We start from the raw sequence: 19,927 nt of genomic DNA, 5'->3' as shown, positions 1-19,927 counted from the left end.
AAACTAGTTTATCATCTGATTGCTCTGTTAATTGCAAAACTGAAAGTTCCTTGAAATTAAGTTCCATTAGCCAAACTACAATTGTCTGAATAAGCAATACTTATATCTTAATAAGTCAGTAAACACCCTTTCATAATCAAATCTAGTTTTGCATATTACATGTTCAGGTTCTCAAAAAAAATTTTAAAAAGCTTCGCAATGATTGCTTAACAAAAGCCTTGTTTTACCTTACCTATTCTCCAATTTAACTTTTTATAGTTTTTTTTCTCTCTGCTATTGTACCATTTTAGGAATGATTTCAGTGTGCTTAGCAGAAACTCTTCAATAAAATCTCCTGGCCCTATCTCCCTGACAAGCATTTGTGAACTATCATGAGCCAGTTTCGGAATCATGGCTTTGAGCAAGGATCTAAGATGCCAGGCAAGCTCATTAAGAAAGAGAACAACAGGATTACAAGAATAAGAATTAAGAGGAGGTACAGTCTGTGCTGTGCACATAGGGATGCCATGGTCATTTTCTTCAGGGCCTATATTCTTTTTCTGGGCTCAGGAAGCTGGCAGGACAACAGACACACAGGCTTGTGCTGGTTTCTCTCTCTTGATACCACTTCAAAGAGTCACACATTAAACACAATGGTCCCTGCCAGGTTCGAGAAAGGGCCTTGAATGAATTTTTGGTCTTATCTCCTTGGCAACAATATGTACAGGGAGCTCATTATTTCTGAGCAGGCACTGCCAACAGAGAAATGAAGAATTCTATAATCATAATGGCTTTTCACATAAAAAGATTCTTGATAGGTTGTTTTTGGAGCTAAACTTGTCTTCATACCTTTCAGAGATAAAGTATTAAAGGTGTAAGATGAAAAGAAAGTTTGAACTCTTAAATAGATATAGACATATTAATAGGCTATGTTTCTAAAATGAGAGTATTATTATTATTATCATTTTTTTCTTTGGCCTAACCTACTTCAGGTCTGATCTACTTGCCAGGATTTGCTTTCATAGACTATAGTGCGTACGGAACAGCAGACGGTCAACAAAACCCTTTTCAAACTGAACAGTTTTTCAGAGAGTGAAAAATCCTTTTTTATTTTGGGGAATGTTACCTGCAACCCTAGCATGGGGATGTCCTAGCAAAATGTTTCTCCCAGAATTCCCATGAAGCCATTTACACAAAAGCAAAACTGAACTATACTAGTGTGTTTCTTACTGTGATTTTAATGGTGCCCAAATGTGATTCTGGCTCATTCTCCCTGGCATTTTTTCTACCAGCAAAGGGAGGGTGTTTTTCCAAGCTGTTAGCTCTATGCTTCTAAGGCTCTGCAAAATGGAAGACCCAATCTGTAAGTTCTGTGCTGGTCAAGATATCACAGAATTCTTGGCACACAGTAGATGTGCAAAAGTTATTTGTGAAATTGAACTAGGTTTCCAATCCAGATTTTATTTATTCTTGAGTAGTTAATACTTGGTTTAAAATTTAAAAGGTACCAAAGGGAATGCTGTGAAAATTCTTCCTTGCACCCCTTTCCTTCCAATTACCTGATTCCTCTTCTCTCAGGCAACGAATGTTCTCAGTTTCTTGTGTATCTAGAAGGTATCTTTTTGAAATAAAAAAAATGCATATTCAAACCGATGCCCCAAGAAAAACCACACTTTCCTTTTTCTTTTGGTCCCCCTTTCAGGAACAGAGTACACTGAAATGGGCTGCTTTTTAACTCTGGAGGCCTTAAAATCTAAGATAGTTCCCCCTGGGTGGGGGGCATTAGGTTATAGTGACAGTGTCAACACTGATGGGCAAAAAGGAGAGGAAGTTCAGGTGTGTGTGGTGGGGATGATTTCAAAACTCTTGTCCAGAAGACAAAATATATTATGATAAGGCAAAAGCTGTGTAGTAATTCTCCTGCATCATAAAAGATAAAAGAAATTGTATGTAATTATGGTAGAGATGAAATTCCCTTGATTTCCACAGTATTAGCCAAACTCAACTTTTCCAAACATTTCTAAAACATAGCAGGATATAGCACATGGAAAGGGAGAAGACTGCAAACCCTCACCAGTGGCAATAGGTAACTGATTGGAGACAAGATCCTGACTGAGGGTTTATGTTTGTTTTTAAATTTTAACTTACACATTGTAATTATATATACTTACGGGGTCCATCTGATGTTTTGATACATATATATGTTGTACAATAATGGGGTTAGGATAGTTAATGTATCAATCACCTTGTTCATTTATCATTTTTTTGTGGTGAAACATTCAAAAGCCTTTCCTGTAGCTATTATGCAATATATAAAACTTAACTGTTAACCATAGTCACGCCACTGTGCAACAGAACACCAGAACTTACTCCTCCTATCTAATTGAACTTTGTGCCCATTGGCCAATCTCTCCCTGTTTTCCCTCCCCCTCCCCCAGTCTTTGGTAACCACTGTTCTACTGTCTGCATCTATAATATCAACTTTTTTTTTTAAATGATTCCACATCTGAGTGAGATCATGTGGTATTGGTATTTCTGTGTCCAGCTTACTTCACTTACATAATGTCCTCCAAGTCCATCCATGTTGCCACATATGACAGGATTTCATTCTTTTTATGGCTGAACAGTATTCCATTGTGTATATATACCACATTTTTTTTTTATCCATTCATTCATTGTTGGCCACTTAGGTTTATTCCATATCTTCTTCCTGAGTTTTGATTCCATTACAGTCAACTATTTTTAAAAAAAAGCCAAGTGAATCCAGGCACCTGGACACCATAGGCCAAGCAGTGGACTTAGAACAGGACCTTGTCCCTTGGCTTTGCGTTCCTTCATCTCTCATGGAGGGATGTCTAATTCCTACCTATGTTCCTTTCTTGGCCTATATAATCCCATATGTCCTTCACATGATGCTGCTTAGGTCCTATTTCCCCATAAGTCTTCTCAGATGCCACAAAGTCCCTGTATTTTAGAAGCAACACTAGGCAAGACAGTCAGCATCCCCCCGGCTCCCTTTAAGTCCCTTAAAGAAACAATACAATCTATATTCCAGTGTGTAGCAAAGAAGACCAAGCAGCCCCTGGCTAGAAGGGAGGGCTTCACAAGTGGTCCAGAATCTCCCCTGAGAGGCTGCCGCCCCCTCCTTGGGGTCCTACAAATCCTACCCTTGTGGCCATCCTTGCTTCCAGCCCTAAGAATAAGGCAAAAACTAAGTTTTATAGAGTGCTTTAGAGTTTACAAAATGGTTTTTATATATTTACTCTCCTTTGATTCTCAAATCAGTCCTGAGGTTCAGGTTATCAACCCATTTTACTGATCAGACAGGAAGATTCAGGAAGACCTATAAAGTTATGTGGCTTGACCACACTTTAACTCCTATTCCAAAGTTCATGCTCCTTTTGGTTCACTAGTGCACAAAAGCCCTGTCATTTTTCTTGCCTCACTTATCTGAGATAGGCTGTAATTGTCAAAAGGAACTTGACTAAAAAGTAAGTTAAATTAATTAGCAAATATATAAAGGGAATAAGAATAGCATAAAATGGGTAAGTTAATGAAGCAGTAGGTGGAACAGAGGCCTAAATCTACTTTGCATCTCTCTGCTTCCAGGACCTGGCTCCCAAAGCATTTTTTTTTTTTTTTGACAGCTGGCTGGTAGAGGGATTGAACCCTGGACCTTGGTGTTATTAGCCCCACGCTCTAACCAACTGAGCTAACCGGCCAGCACCCCCCATCCCAAGGGCATTCTTAACTTTCTTGATACTTACATTTCAAGAAGGGGAGGGCTGGGACAAGAGCACATACTGCCAAAATAATAATGACCAACATTAACTGAGCACTTATTGTGTGCAAAGGCATCATTTTAACTGGTTTACATCTATAACCTCATGCATTCTTTTCAAAAATCCTGGAGGTACATGCAGCTATTACCTCCATTTCATACTCAACAGCAGAGAGATTTTGCATATAACTTGCCCAAGGTCATGCAACTGTTAGCAAGTGGCAGAGCCAGGCATTCTGGTTCCATATCCTGCCCATGACCAGCATGCTATGCAAGTTCTAAGGTACGTGTGAAGGACCCCAACAGACAGCATGGGGGTTAGATGGATACATGGGAATAAAACTTCCAGAAAAGGACTGAAACCTCTGTCTTTTATCATAAATTCACAGAGCAGCTATGCATCACTCTCTGTATCCCCCTTCTCACACACTTCTACTGCTTTCTCAGTTCTTTCTGTGTTGACCTTTTCTCTGTAACTAGAGAAGTTCCTTGATATCAGGAACCACACTTCATACATCTCTGCTCCAGAACCTGGCATAGAATGAACACTTCAACAGGGCACCTGTCTCCTGAATGATTTTTTCAGTCAGTAATTTACATTCACAGTGGCAATCAAATTCTGATTCTATAATCTAAGGAAGAACTTGTGGTAGACCACAGCGAAGAACAGAATGGACTTCTTAGATTCTCAAGAAGAGATACAGGCAAAAAATTAACATCTGTTAGCATCCACCTTATATGGTGGGAATGTTGCATATGACATCTCATGTAATCTTCACCATAATTAATTCTGTGAACTGGGTGTTATTTATAAGTGAGGAGCCAGATGCTGAGGATTTGGAAATGGGTTTTCTAACTGAGGTACCCCATTCTCTCTACTCTACAGGCGTTGGCTGGGAACTGAGGCAGGAGGGTTTGTTTCTCCTTTCACAGATCGTGGCCAGGCCTTAGGCCATGGTCCTGCACTCTCTTCTACAGCCTGCCCCTGGGCTCTGGGCCTGCAGTAAAACTGCCACTCTAGCACCACAGAAACACAAGGAGGCATAGAAAAAGAGTGGATATTTTCAAGAGCCATTTCAGGGTTGAGAAAGGATTTATTAGGGAAAGTGTAGAGTTCCTTATTTTCCCACTGATGGACTTTCAATACCTGTCTATTTCAGGGACATGAAACTCATTCACATCATTCCTGTTCGACATGGTGGGGAGGGCACAGGGTCCTGGGAATTGTGTCCTGGTGCCAGGAAAGGGCAGGAGCAAGTGTGAGTGAGTTTTCTCAAGGTCCCCATTTCCTGACTATCTGGAGTCTTAAAATAAGCCCATGCCTGCATGATTGCTGTGGCCTGGAACAGTGGCAAGGCAGGGATATTTACTGCCTTGCTTTCTGTGTCTAACTATTTTAAGTGTCACTTACGCTCTGGTGTCTTTTTATATATATGGACGTGCACTCCAATCCAAAGAATCGCTGTACTCCTTCCTGTGGCTTCCTTGTAAATGCCCTCTGAAATACTGACTTAGTTCTACATTATATGGGCTAGAGAGCTTCCTGTAGTCCCTATGAGGTCTTTCTTCTCTACTTTGAAACTTATTTTAAAAAAAGAAAAAAGTACATAAACGTGTGTCATAAACAACCACAAAATGCTGGCCTTTCTGCTTAATAGCAATGCATACTCTTTGTGGGCGAAGCTGTAGGAAATCAAAAGCACTTTCCTTATGACATAAAACTTCAGCTGTCCAGTATAAATAAGGAAACAGATGCCAACTCATGTCTCTCTGAAAAGGGTGAGTGTAAATTTCTTCCTCCTTTCCCACTCCTCATCAAGTGTGCTAGCCACCCCCGCCCACACCCGTGTCCTTCCTCTGCGTCACTGTCTTTGACACCTCTTGGGTGGGTCCCCATTGTGGAGTAATTTTTACTTAACCTTTGACCATCAGAACTTGCTGGTCCCACAACTATCTTTGGAGAGGAAGTAGTGATGATCTTAGTCTTCCAAACAAGCATGATGAAAAATGGCTTCCCAGCAGATGTGGCTTAGAGTACTCAATGACTGTCACTGTGTGCATTTCCTCATAAGTGGATTCAGGAAGTGCCCGATCCAGTCTGTACCAGAAGAATCAGGAAGTGTGCAGGGTGAGGTGATGGGTGGAGATGTGAGACATATGATAAATCTTCAATTAGAATGGAAATGAGAGAAAAAAAGGACTCAACTAGCCTTCTAAACCAAGGCCTGCTACTTAGTCCTGTTTGAAATCACTTGAGAATATTAATGCAGCCTCTTGCCTCCCTAGGACCTAGAATCTAGCTGGGAGAAAGGACACAGACATGAAATATATCTGGGAATACAGATGAGGTAGCTATCACATCAGTGACTTAGAGCAGGGGTTGACAAACTATGAGTGCTAAATCTAGCCCTGTTTCTACAAATAAAGTTTTATTAGACACAGCCACCCCCATTTGCTTACTTACTATGGCTGCTTTCACTGTGCAACTGTAGAGCTGAGTAGTTGCCACAGAGACCGTAGGGCCCACAATGACTAAACTATTTTCTATCTGGCTCTTTACAGAAAAAGTGTGCCCAACCCTTGTCTAGAGCAGGTGCTTCGTGAGGTCAGTGGAGAGTGGTCACTCCAGGCTGGGGTACTCTAAGAAGGCTGCACAGAGGGCTTGAGCTGTATCTTGAAGACATTCAGGATTTAGCTAGAGAGGATGGGGCCCGGGAAGTGTATTCCAGGCAAGGAAGTCACAGAAGGTTCAAGACCATGGCAAGCACTAGGGAGAAGTTTGACTGGAAAGGAGCGATTATTTGAGACAGGAATAGGATGGAGGGACGATGCAGAGGCTAGGTCTGAACAGCAAAGAGCCTTGAATGTCAGGCTAAAATATTCCAAATGATGAAACAAACCATTTTCCCACACCAGCTTCTACATGGGTAGCAGGGGTCGGTGAGGTGAGTTTTAAAGTCCATTCAAGCCCTAAGAATCAATTTTTTAAAGTACTGATACCTAGCCTAACCCCCAGAGATTATGACTTAATAGGCCTCAATTGGAATTTTTTTAAACTTCCCAGGTAACTCTATTGTAAAGTTGGGACTCTCTGACTAGAGGAAGGAAATGGCCAGGCACGTGCCTGCAGAAGCCCAGGGCCAGGCAGACCTAGCAGGTGCCCAGCACATGTGAGTCAAATTAAACCAGCAATATTGGCCTGCACCAGAGCCAGCCTGATAAGCCTCTGTTTTACTAGAGCCAGCTACATAACATTCAGTTGGCCACATGGTTTCCAATAAAAGAAATCACTTCTGCCTGCCCCTGCCTAATCCTGTGCAATGTTGAGTCTGTTTATAAATCTGAGCATTTATAGATTTTTCTCTCGCTGTTGTTATAATGTGACCGTTTACAAAGCCTTGCACAATTTGCCCTCTCATATCTTCTCTCCTCCCACGTACTCCCTCCGTTACTCCACTCCGGCCACGCTGGCCTCTTGTTCCTGGAACACTCTGGGCTTGTCGCTGCCTCAAGAACTCTGCAGCGGCTCTCCCTGTGCCCGGGATGCTCCGCTCTGCTCTTCCTCCAGACACGTACAGGCTCAACCGCTCACATTCACGTCTTTGCTCAAAGATTACTTCCTCAGCGGGTCCTCTCCTGCCCATCTAATTTTAAATCACAGCCTCTTTCCCACATCGCAACATTGACCCTTCTTACCCTGCTTTATCTTTTGCCATAGCATTTACCACCTTCTAACATGTAAGGTCTTTTTCTTCTTTATTGTTTGTGTTCCATTTCCCCTGTTACAATAAGTTCTATGAGAGGATGGGCTTTTGTAGATTTTGTTTTCTGCTGCCTTCAAAGGTGCCCAGAAAATCAAAAGAACTCAGTAAATATTGTATCAGTGTTTGGAATACTCGTTCTTAGAGACAGAGCTCCTCAGAGGCTGGGGAAAAGCACAGGACTGGGCATCTAGTAGGAGCTGAGCCCATGTCTTTAGGGTGATGGAACAGGATTAGCAAGAAGCTTCGGGCTCTCCTGCTCACAATGGCTCTCTGTGCACCTGCTCACCCAGGCAGTTCTCCATTTCACTCTAACATCTTGGCTTGAGTGGTCTGGGATGGGTCATCACCACATGGGAGATATATGAGAGTTTCAGGGAAGAAAACCTAAACAATCGGATGCTTTTCAGAACCTGTGGTTTCTACAGATGCTGTTTTTCTTTTCACATTCATCTGTATACCAAGTCCTGTCGATGTTACCTCCTACATATCCCTGAAGTCATCCACTTTTCCCCATTTCCTCCACCTCTCTATTCTAAGCCATGGTTTTCTCTTACCTGGAATACTGCAACAACTTCCTAAACACTGTAGTCTATCTAGTCTCCTCCCCTAGAAACCATCCTCTAGCCACCAGCCAGAATAAGCTTTTAAAAACACAGAGCAAATGCTGTCTCTCTCCTCCTGCCTTGAAACCATGCAAAGACTTCCCACTGTGCTTAGGGCAAAGTGCCAGGGTCCCACCTTGGCTTACCGAGTGCCAACAACTTGCTCCATTTTCCTCTCCAGCCTCATCTGAGGCCCCTCTACCGAAGTCTGTCTTTAAGGCTCTTGAAATGCTTATGTTTTTTTTCTTCAGAACCTCTGCTGGTTCATCTGCCTGGAGTGTTCTTCCCCTCTCTTCACTGGGTAACTTTTACCCAGCCTTGCAATCTTGCTCAAACATCCCTTCCTCAGAGAAACCTTGCCTGAAGCTCAGGCCAGGGAAGCTGTCCTGTCACAAGCCCCCAAAGCACCCAGTTCTTCCCCTTTTTATCATGCTCCTCTTATTTGAATTACTTTCCCACCCGACTTTCAGTGCCCCCACTAGTCACACTGCACAAGAGTAGGTACACTGATCTGTTTCGCTTATTACTGTATCTTCAGTATCTAGAACAGTGCCTGGGCACAGTAAGTAAATGCTCAATAAATCTTTCTTGAATGAGTGAATGAATGAGGGCTAGGTTTGTGCTTTTCTTATTTACTGTGTGTCCCTGGTTCTTAGCACAGTGCTTGGCACACAGTAGGCACTCAATAAATATTTGCTGAATGATTAAATGTTTATATTGATCTCTGAGACAATTGCCTTCATAGGCTCTTTGTCAGGAATTTCAACTTTGGATATTAATATTTATTCAACTGTTTTCTGATATACCCTCCAACTTTGGGAGGTTTACGCAACACTGTTTGTGAGCTCCACCTTCAGACTTGGCTCCTGTATAGTTACCCCACCTGGCTGATATTATTTGTAGCAGTGGCTCAGTCTTAATTTCAGTGTTGAAGAAATACCTTCTCACCTTTTAGCATGAGAGTTTTGGGTGAACAAGAGCATCACCGCTCTTAGCAGAGACATCTGGAAGTCCACCTCATGCCACCCAGGCTCTGCAATTCTCAGCAGAGAAACAAGCAGAGAGGAAAACACCAAGCCACCTATCTCAGGTGGTCACACCACCACTGCCTGACTTGCAAGGGCTGGAAGGGCCCTGAAAAGTGGCACTGCTACCCAAGCAGAGCCTGGGGCTGCTGGGCCTGCTGCGCTGGGGAGCAGGTTGGTGTTGCTGAAACCTGCCAAGGGTGTTGGGCTATGCCCCTCGAGTCCCCACTGGGGAGAAGGGCCAGACACAATGACTTTTTCATGGATAGGCTTTACTCTGAAAACTCAGGTTTGAATGACTACCTGAATCTACCTCCTCTTGGTAAATCACAAGGCATAGAAAAAGGCTTGTGCCTTTGGCTCTTGGAGGGGCTAGCATGACGAGCCTCCAGCAGGGGTGTTGTGAGGAGACCCTCTGACTGGGGCCTGGGAACTTGCTCACTCACAGGGGACCATGTGCCACTAAACAGAGCAGGCAGGCCAAACCCTTTGTATGTATTCTGTAAGACACTCTAATAGGCTCCAGACCTAAATAAGATATGCTGAAAAAAGGCACTGAACTGCTTTAATTATGTATTTTGTTATTGGATGGAGCTATTTGAGGTCATCTAATTCTGTAAAAAAAATCCAGGGCCTTTAGAACGCAGGTTTCCTCTCTTGCCTGAGGACAGACTCTACTCCTATAGGTGTCTCTTTTTGTTTTTTTGTCATTCAGGGTCTTGGCCTCATGGAGAAAACCTAACACAGTGACATGATAAAGGACACAGTGATACAGTGGACAGAGTATGATCCTCAGAAACAGGGGATATGAGATCACCACCATAGAACTCAGTATCCTTTCTAATAATGAGGTGGAAGAGCTAGATCAGGGGTTGGAAAACATTTTTTTGTAAAGAGCCAGATAGGAAATATTTTAGGCTGGGGCCATATGGTCTCTGTCATAAGCACTCACCTCTGCTGTAGTGTGAAAGCAGCCACACAACACATAGGTAAATGAATGTGTGGCTGTATTACAATAAAACTTTATTTACAAAAACAGGTGGTTTTGTAAATCAGAGGATTCCCCTTGAGTATTCAGCAGAATGCTGATTAGTGCACACATGTGAAGAAACACCTGAGGCAGGGGAAAGAACCACCTGAAAGATTAGATGTACCAGTAGCTAATGATCACACGAGGTAGGGAACAGCAGTTGTTCCCACCAGCCAGAGGGGACGACCTTACGGTTCATAGTGCATAATATAGAACGTGGTATTGGTGTAAAGAGTCAAATACATCAATGAAATAAAATAGGGAGCCTAGAAATATACCCACACATGTAAGGATAACTGACTTTCCATAAAGGTTCAAATGGAATTCACTGGAAAAAGGATAATCTTTTCAACAAAAAGTAGTGAACAAGTTGGATATCCACATGCATAAAAATGAACTTCAATATATATCTCACATCATATACAAAAACTGATTTAAAATAAATTATAAACCTAACTATAAAACCTAAAACTACAAAACTTCTAGAAGAAAACATTGCAGAAAATCTCTGAAACATTGGGGTAGCCAAAGATTTCTAAATACACCACCAAAAGAATGATCTATACCAGAAAAAATCTAATAAGTTGAACTTCATCAAAATCAAAATCTTCTACTCTTTGAAAGACAGTTGAGAGATTAAAAAGACAGCCACTGACTGGGTCAAAGTATTTGGAAATCATATACCTAATAAAGGATACTGTATTCAAAAAACATAAAGAACTCTCAAAATTTAATAAACAACCCAATTTAAAAAAAAACAGAGCTAAAAAACTAAGTAGACATTTCATCAAAGAAGAAATCAGGATGGCAAATAAGCACATGAAAAGATGCTCAGCACTATTAGTTATTTAAAAAATACAGATTAAAACCACAATGAGAGATCACTACATGCATGGTAGAATGTCTAAAATCAAAAAGATCAACTATAGCAAGATGTGGTGGGGATATGGAGAACCCGGGACTTTCCTACACTGCTGGTGGTAGTGGAAAGTGGTACAACCACTTTGGAAAACAGTTTGGCTGTTTCTTAAAGCGTTAAACATACACCCACCATACGTGTGTGATCCAGACATTCACTCCTAGATGTTTAATCAAGAGGGATGAAAGCATGCGTTCACACAAAGACTAACACACACGAATATTTACAGCAGCTTTATCTGCAGTAACTAGAAACTAGAAATGACCGTCCTGTCTCTCAGCAGGTGAATGATTAAACAAACTACAGTATAACTATATATTAGAATACTGATCAGCAATAAAAAGAAATGCACTATTGATACAAGTTACAAAATGGGAGAATCTCAAAATTATTGTCCTGAGTGAAAGGAGCCAAATTCCCCCAAAGTATGATTATTTTAATATAACTTTCTAGAAAATGCAGTCTGGTCAACAATGACAGAAGGCAGATCAGTGGTTGCCTGGGGTGGCAGTGGTGATGTTGTGGGGGAGGCAGGGGGTAAGGGAGCAATTACAACGGGGTCCAAGGTAAGTAACTTTTGGGAATGATGAATACCCTCATGATGTTGATGGTGGTGATGGATTTACAGGTGTATATCAAAACATAAAATTTTAGATTTTAAATATTTATTATTTAGTGTATTGGTATATCAACTGTCAAATTGTCAAATATCTGTCAAACATATATAAATATGTACTTGTATCTCACAAATGAATAAAAAAGATAAATACCTATCAAAAAATGAACAAAAGACCTGAATAGGCAATTCATAAATGAATATAAATGATAAACATAAAAACCAAAACTATTTAAAATCACATAATCAAAGGAATAAAAATAAAAATGTATTTATACCATTGTTCATATTGAATTTTATGCCATTGGGTATTCACAAGTTAAATGGTAAATGTAAAGACTCTTGGTCATACCTAGTGTTGATAACATTTTGGAGGAAGGGGAACTCTCGTACAGTGCTGGTGGGCATATAAAATAGGCAAAACTTTGTGGAAGGGCAATTGGACAACATGTAGCAAAAACCTAAGACATAAAGCTTTTGACACAGTAATTCCACTTCTTGGAATAAAACCTAAGTCAACAGGAATGCACACAAGGATTTAGAAATAAGAATATTCATCATATCTATTTTTTCTAATAATAGTAAAACACTGCAAAGACCCTAAAAGTCCAACATTAGAGAACTGGTTGAATAAGATACAGTACCTCCCACCAATGCAGATATTAAAAATGAAATTGCTGAAGACCATTTAGAGACACGGAAAGATATTGTTATATACCATTAAATGAAAAAAGTTACAAGCCGTATATAAAGTACATTTCATTTTAGACAAAAGATATGTATAATATGTATATTAATGTCTAGGAAAATGGTATTTGCCCTGATTTTCTCTGGGTTAGGTAATTATAGATAATTTTCATTTTTTCTTTTTGTTTCCATTTTTAACTGTTTTACAATGAAGATGTATTGATCTTATACTAAAATCTCCAATAAAAGTTATTTTTCAAAAATATCAGTGCTAATGCCCTATAAATGATACTGTGACAAATATTAGTCTTGGGCTTTAGTGGCCAAAAATAATATTTAACAGAAGTCTGCAAAAAGTTTTAGGTGCAGCAGGGAGGCCTGAAATGCTGCTGCTCTATAAATGGAGCCCTGTGGAGTACTACTTGAGCCTGGACCACCAAAGCTGGTAGTGTGGGCACTGGCCTTGCCCTCCAGAGTAGTTGGCATGGTTTTGGCCTCCTTGCAAAAAGGATAGCTGTAAACAAGGACAAAAAAAAAAAATGAGCACTGTCTTTTCTGGGAAAATGGATCCAGTTAGGTTGGGTCCACTGTGCATGGCAGAGCCTCCATGGGTTATTTTCCATGTCTAAGCCACAGAGTCAAGAGTGGGGGAATGGCAAGGGACTCTCTAGTCCTGTTTTCATTTTATGGTTATGAAAAGTGAGGCCCAGATGAGCCCATGCATGTACTGGTCCATCAACATTCCTTCTGGAAAGCTGTAGCAGTGGCTTGAAGTAAAGTCAATGCCAGAGGGTCTGATAACCAAAACAGCCCTTTCTGGAATAGACTCACCTACAATCTCAACACTCAGGTCTTAATGAAGAACAGTAGCTCCAATACATGGCTTCAAAAACCCCAACTCTACCTTCTTCCCTTCCTCCCATGAAAACATGAGAATCGAGGTCCATGAGCTACTGTCCCTGTGCCACAGAACCTTGAAGTTCCCTGAATCTGTGACGGCCAGCTAACCTCGTTCATGGGAGAACCGCACACACTGGGCTCTCACACTATACCAGGGTAGGCAAATGGCTTTCATCCTGTGTATCAACTGCCACCAGGCTTGGTGGGAATGTTAAAAAGAATTCCAAGGCAGTACCTGGGCTGAGTGTAAAAGAGCGTCATGACTGTTTAGGGATGTCTTGGCTGTGGGAGGAGCTATTAACAGGATCTTTGCTATGTATCTCCATCCTGGTCTAGAATATCTGTTACCCTCAAAATAGGGTTTCTTGATTAAATCTCTCCCAGTATTGATTATTCCTATGGAGTGTCAGATTAATTCTTCCCAAACATTACTTTCATGATGTTATTCTCCTACTTAAAAACCCTCTGAAAGCCTGTGCTCATTTCCCACATAGTCAATCTACTTCTTTAGTCCAGCTTTCAAGGCCCTCTGCAATCTGATGCCACTTAACTGTTCTAATTTCTTAGTGACCCTCACAAAACCTCCTCTCTGGCATCCCTGGCTTATGTCTTGTGCCCAGAGCACACACTGTGGTCTGAAAGAGCCACCTGTTGGAGCCAGGGATGGGAACCTGTCCAAACGGGAGCAGGATGAGTCACTAGCTGGGGAGCTCAGGACTGGGGGAGGTATGAGAATTGTTGGGGGGAGGGTTAGGGGAGCTCAGGGTGGAGGGATGGCATGAGAATTGTTGGGGTGAAGGTTTGGAGGAGCTCAGGATGGAGGGAGGTATGAGAATTTGGGGGGGAGGGTTTGGGGAGCTCAGGAAGGAGGGATGGTGTGAGAATCACTGGGGTGAGGGTCTAGGAGCTCAGGATACCAGGAGGGCATTAGGATAGTTGGGGTGAGGGTCTAAGCCAAATCTGAGTGGACAAGCTCTGGCTGAGGCTTGCACATTTTGAAGGCCTAGTTTCTATCCCATTTCAGTCGCCCATCGTCAGTCTTAGAGCAGTGGTGTTCTACAGCTGTTTCTGAACAGATAACTGATACGCAACCCACACATCTTCATCTCAGGGCTCATAGCATCTTCCTCATGTGGAGTGCCCATTTCTCTTCCTTTCTGCCTATTTGAATCTCACCCATTCTTCTTCAGTGCTCAGCTCTGGTCTGTCTCAAATAACTGACTTCCCAGAGTCCGGGTACTTGACTTCACTCCCTAATTCATCTCCATAACTCCACGGAGATTTTCCCTAGTTCCCTAGTGCTGGCGCAGCTCTGACATTCACCTCGAGGGTCCATTTTGTCCAGGCAGACATTCAGGGACTTTGTGGAGACTGACTTACTGTGTCATTCCAATGGAGCGGTCTGGATGTGGGCTAGGTATTAGGGTGTCTCTTAACTGTTACATTTAAATGCCAGTCTAAGGTAACAAAGCATCATAAACTACCAATGGAATCCAGCAGCATAAAGCACAATAAATTCTTATTGACCATTGCTAAAATGAGACAAAATATTATTCCAGAATAAAGAGAAAGTAAAGCCATAACAGAAAAATATGAGCAGGTTAAGTTTTCCAGCATGCTGAATGGCACCTGAGTTGACTCAAAGTTTTTGAACTTTGAAAATAAACAATTGCTGTATACCCTACTAGTGACTGGGGTATAATTAACAGTTATAATAATTTCTTAAAGCGATGAGTCTAAAATAAAGAAGTTCACAACGCACACATTTAATGTGGAAAAAGTTTACCATTCGTAAGCCAAAGAAAATATGTAATTTGAACCTTCTATGAATTCTGATTAACATCATGTGGAAAAAGTCAATGCCATGCTTGTACAAGTTATGGGAACAGAACGGGGCTACTTGTTACCATATCTGTGTCTTATTTTTACTCGGATCAGAAATAGAAAAATCAGAAACTTTTCTATACACCGATAAGCTATGAGGATTCTTCACTAATTTCAGATGATAATGAAAATGGAAGATACTCTTTCTGTGCTCTAATCCTAAAGATGGCAGGCCATGTTGATAAGTTATTACCAATATGATTGCAAACCCATTGTCCTCCTATTCTTTGCTATTTGGCAGGAAAAAGAATAGAGAAACTTTAAACTTTGAGTCAAGGGAATAATTCTAGCTACTGTTATCAACATTTGAGGTCATCTAGAATTAGCATGAAAATCTCCCCCACTTTGTAGGCCTTTTTTTCTTTTTTTAAAGAGCAGTTTTGGGTCTTAAGTTCGCAGCACAATGAAGAGGAAGGTATAGATATTTCCCATACACTCCTTGCACAAACACGTGCACAGGCTTTCCTCCCCACTCAGGGCTTTGGAAGGCAGAAGAATTCTTCTCCACCCTGACCACCTCCAGAGGTCATGATGGGAATGTGGAATTTCCTCTAGCATCTCCATAATTTTGGTATGAAGAGCCCAGGACTCGGACACCCTCACAACTCCCTGCTCCCAGAGGGCACCAGATGTGTGGGCAGTAACTTGAAGGTTCCCAATGACAGATGCCAGGGAGGTTGTACCTGGTGGAAATATTTAAACACTTGCCTTGAAGAGTCTATCTGGATTGGTTTTAGGCTCCACCTACAGAAGGCTGTGGCCTAAATAGAATCCTCTGGCTCCTAGCAGGTGCTGATACTGTAGCTTTCTCCTTGAAAGCTGACTGTAGGTCTAGTTTAGGTGGGAGAAGGTCATGGGGGAGTACTGGGGAATGGTTAGCAAGGGGAGAGGAGATCCAGGGACTGTTCTTTAATGCCATGTCTTTCACAAAGTTTCACGAGTCAGTCTGGATCGAGAGGATCTGGACTGTCGCATCAGCCCAGGAGGATTCAGAATGGACCATGCTGGAATCGAGACAAGCTATAGAGTCCAGACCAAGAACTGCACTCACCTCATATGGAAAGTCAGCCAAGTTTCCACTGGTGAGTCTGGATGCTGCAGGCAATTTAGCGATTTCCTGTTGGCCACCCCCCACTGCTGCCTCCCTCCCACCTGCAGGCAGTCACCCATCCATAAATCCTGTCCAGCCCTGGATTTCTGCCCAGTGTTTCAGAAGGCCGGACTCACCGAGAAGAGCGGAATTCCCAGGATCCAGGACCAGCTGTGTTCCCAGAGGAGACATCAGCACCGAAGGAAGGTTCGGTCCAGTGGCTGAGAGCAAGGCCCTGATGTCTTCCAACTGTGTGGGGACTTGGGGGGGATCTGTGAGAAGGCAGATGGCGAATCAGACGGGTTTAAGCACTCAGGCTGCAGTAAGGGAAGACCAGAGGTGTGTGTATGTACATGTGTGGGTAGATAAGATGGGCATTGCTGCTGTTTCCTTTTAACATCATTTTTCCTATAGAAAAGTGTACCAATGAAGGTGAGTCAAATATTAATTTCAAAAATAAATCAAATATTAAGCAGTCAAATATTAATTTCAAAATTAATATTTGATGCCTGAAATAATAAGGGCATTATTTAGAACCAGGCATGTTAGTTTCAGGAGTTCCTTACTTTATATCACAGTGCCATTGGGTCTCTACAAGTTTGTAGGTAAATTAAATCATATTAAAAAGACACTTTTTAAAAAAGCCACCTTTAGCATTTACTATCTGCCAAGTCCCATGCTAAATAGTTTTCATTCCATTTATTTTATTTAACTCATATCCTTTAGAGAGAGGCACTTTGTTATTATACCAACAGATAGAGATGTGCCACAGGAATTTCTTATTTAAAAGGACCCTATGAGTGGCTTCTTCTATGAAGAAAAAGATCTGGTTGTGAAGTTGACAAGTTAATCTGCTCTGTGGTCTGGATTTCTATGCCCAAGAAGGACCCAGATAAGCAGAACAGAAAGAAAAGTTTACTATGAGATGGTTTGTTATTCAAAATCTTACATGGAGTCAGGGCTGAAGCCATCAGAGGTCACAGCTCACCAGTGCCAAAAGTGACACAAATGGGAACTATAGTGGCTTGCTTATCATTTCCACTGGACAAATAAGGAGGCAAGCACCTGCTGAGCTTAGTGGTGGGATGACCTCAGACTCTGCTGGAAAAGCAGCAGAACCGCTTTGCACTCTTCCTGTATCACCGCATTTCACACTCCAAGGTCAGCTCCCACCTTATTCTCCAGAGCACTTGCTGAAGTAGGAGAAGCAGGAGCATTGCTCTTGTAATTGATGCTCTTTTCAACAGCATTCAGGGAGGGCCCTACTATGTGCTTGGCATCTTGTTAGGCACTTTATTAGGGATGGCAAATAAACAAGTCATGATGGTGCCTGAGTCTACTTCAGAAACATACCTTCCATCTTTCTGCCTTTGACTACCAAAGACCATTGCATAGAGAAAAAAATGATGAACTTGACATTATATATACATATACACACACATATACATATTCATATATATGTGTATACACACACATACACGGTAGACTCTTTGTATCTGTGGATTCTGCATCTGTGAATTTGACCAAATGCGGATTGAAAATATTTGAAAAAAGTAATTGCATCTGTACTGAACATGTACAGACTTTTTTTCCTTGCAACACAGTATAACAACTAATCTTTCCTAAACAATACAGTATAACAACTATTCACATAGTATTTACATTATATCAGGTATTATAAGTAATCTATATGATTGAAAGTAAACAGAAGGATGTGGGTAGGTTATATATAAATATTATATAAATATATATAAATATAAGTATTTATATATTTATATATATTATATATATATAAAAATATATATAAATATAAATATTACACCATTTTATATCAGAGATTTAAGCATCCCTGGATTTTGGTATGTGTTGGAGGTCCTGGAACGAATCTCACAGGGATACAGAGCAACAACTGTATATAAAATATAATAATAATTTTAAAAAAACCCACAAAAATCTCTCTTCCTATGGTATAGGGAAAAGCCCCATGCCTGGGTTCAGGAATCCTTAGTTCGAGCTATGGCTCTTTCATTCACTATTTTGGGCAAATCATTTAATCCCACTGAGCCTTAAGTTTCCTTATCTATAAATGAAGTTCCTTTCCAAGATCTCTTTCTACTCTGGAATATCATGATTTTAGGAACTGATGGTGGCAGTTTACTCAAAGTTAGTCTCTCTTCCTCCCCTCTTCTTAACGTTTCCTCTGGAAACTCAGAAGCCTTTGCTGTTTACTAAGAGGAGAAAGGGGACGCTAGGTCCCATCTTAAAAAATAATCCGCTCTCCTTGGGCCAAATGTCAGCCCCTCCTAATGTCCTTACAGCTTCTACAGTATTTTTCTTCTTTGGTGCATATCGATTTGAACTTTCCAGAAAAAATATAAATTCTTCAGGGGCAGAGGTAACCTCTTGTATTTGTCTTAAAGCTCTATTAGTGTCCAGATGACATGGGACTTAGAGGCAACACTTAATGACTGTTGCTCCAATGACCAGATGAGTAAATGAATGAAAGTCTGTCTCAATACACTTCAAGTCTTCACACTACAGGTTAAGTCACAGAACTTGGCATGAAATCTCAGCTTTGGGATAGTGGAGGGGCAAGGGCTTTTGCCACACCCCCCTGACATCTGCACCCAGCCCAGCAATGACCAAGCCACCGCTGGAAGCCCCCCCTCCCCTGTGGGAATGTAGGGGGTGCCACAGGCCTCAATCCCACCCCTCCTCCTTCCCCCTTCCTCCATCACATTTCCTTCCCCTTTCCCCTCTCCCCCTCCCTCCCAACTGCTCCTCAATAACACCCTAGAATGTAAAAAATATTAATAAAATTACATTTTCTTTAAAAAAAAATAATTGAAAAAACAATCTCAGCTTTATATACACTCCCACCCCCTTTAAAAATTAAACCACATTTTTGCTGATTAAATTAAAAGAGACATTACTTCTATGTTCATAAAGTACCTGTTAAAAACTATTGAACTCTGATTACTAAACTAAGCCTGATCAAGAAAAGTTCTCAACTTAAGAGTCTTAACAGTGATTTTTTTCCCCAGCAAGTTTGATTAGAATGGGAAGACTTTGTGCTCTTCCAATACCATGTTCACGGTCACACTATATTAGAGTTCTGTGAGCCGGTTCTCACAGACACGCACACTTCATTGGCGAGGACACAGTAGCAGTCTCACATCTTAGACTTTCATCTTTGTTAGCAAAGGCAATGGGGAAGGGTTATTAGGGAGGAAAAACCTTGTCAGTAAGCACCATAACTCAGTGTGGGGCCACAGTCCCTGGGCTCCAGATTAGCAGCTTGGTTGGATGAAACCCAACGCAAAACAAATGACATCTTTCTCTGAGCCAATTTTCTGTGGCTTCCTAAGATGGCCGGATGTTTATGAAGCCATCAGTGAGATGAAAACCCATCTGGGCCTCTCTGAAATCTGAGTGAGCAGATTTCAAAACATAGAGAACCTATGTTTTAGTATCATCAACTTTGGGTGTGAAAATAGTAGTATAACATTTAATTATTTTTCCCTGAGGAAATCCATTATGTATGTGTATGTATGTGTAGCATGTAATTACTATTTCTCACTTTTTTTCCCCTTAGAATAACAGCTTTCTCTTGGTAAGAAAGCTAAAATAAGTTCTCTAATAATTTTTTT

General features: G+C 41.2%; 1 protein-coding gene and 1 non-coding gene across 2 annotated transcripts in view; both read right to left on the bottom strand.

Moving 5' to 3' along the window:
• Nucleotides 1-19,927, bottom strand: part of ADAMTSL1 (ADAMTS like 1) — a 434,771-nt gene that overhangs the window by 45,996 nt on the left and 368,848 nt on the right. Inside the window, exon 23 of the mRNA XM_063080424.1 lies at nucleotides 16,415-16,549. Within this exon, the coding sequence (XP_062936494.1) occupies nucleotides 16,415-16,549 (135 nt within the window). The remainder of the gene's footprint in view (nucleotides 1-16,414; nucleotides 16,550-19,927) is intronic.
• Nucleotides 3,628-3,701, bottom strand: TRNAI-AAU (transfer RNA isoleucine (anticodon AAU)). The gene has a single exon. It is a non-coding gene; the product is annotated as a tRNA-Ile (tRNA).

This window comes from Cynocephalus volans, chromosome 16, assembly GCF_027409185.1.
Source record: "Cynocephalus volans isolate mCynVol1 chromosome 16, mCynVol1.pri, whole genome shotgun sequence".
NCBI lineage: Eukaryota > Metazoa > Chordata > Mammalia > Dermoptera > Cynocephalidae > Cynocephalus > Cynocephalus volans.
This window is presented reverse-complemented; position numbering and strand designations above follow the sequence as displayed.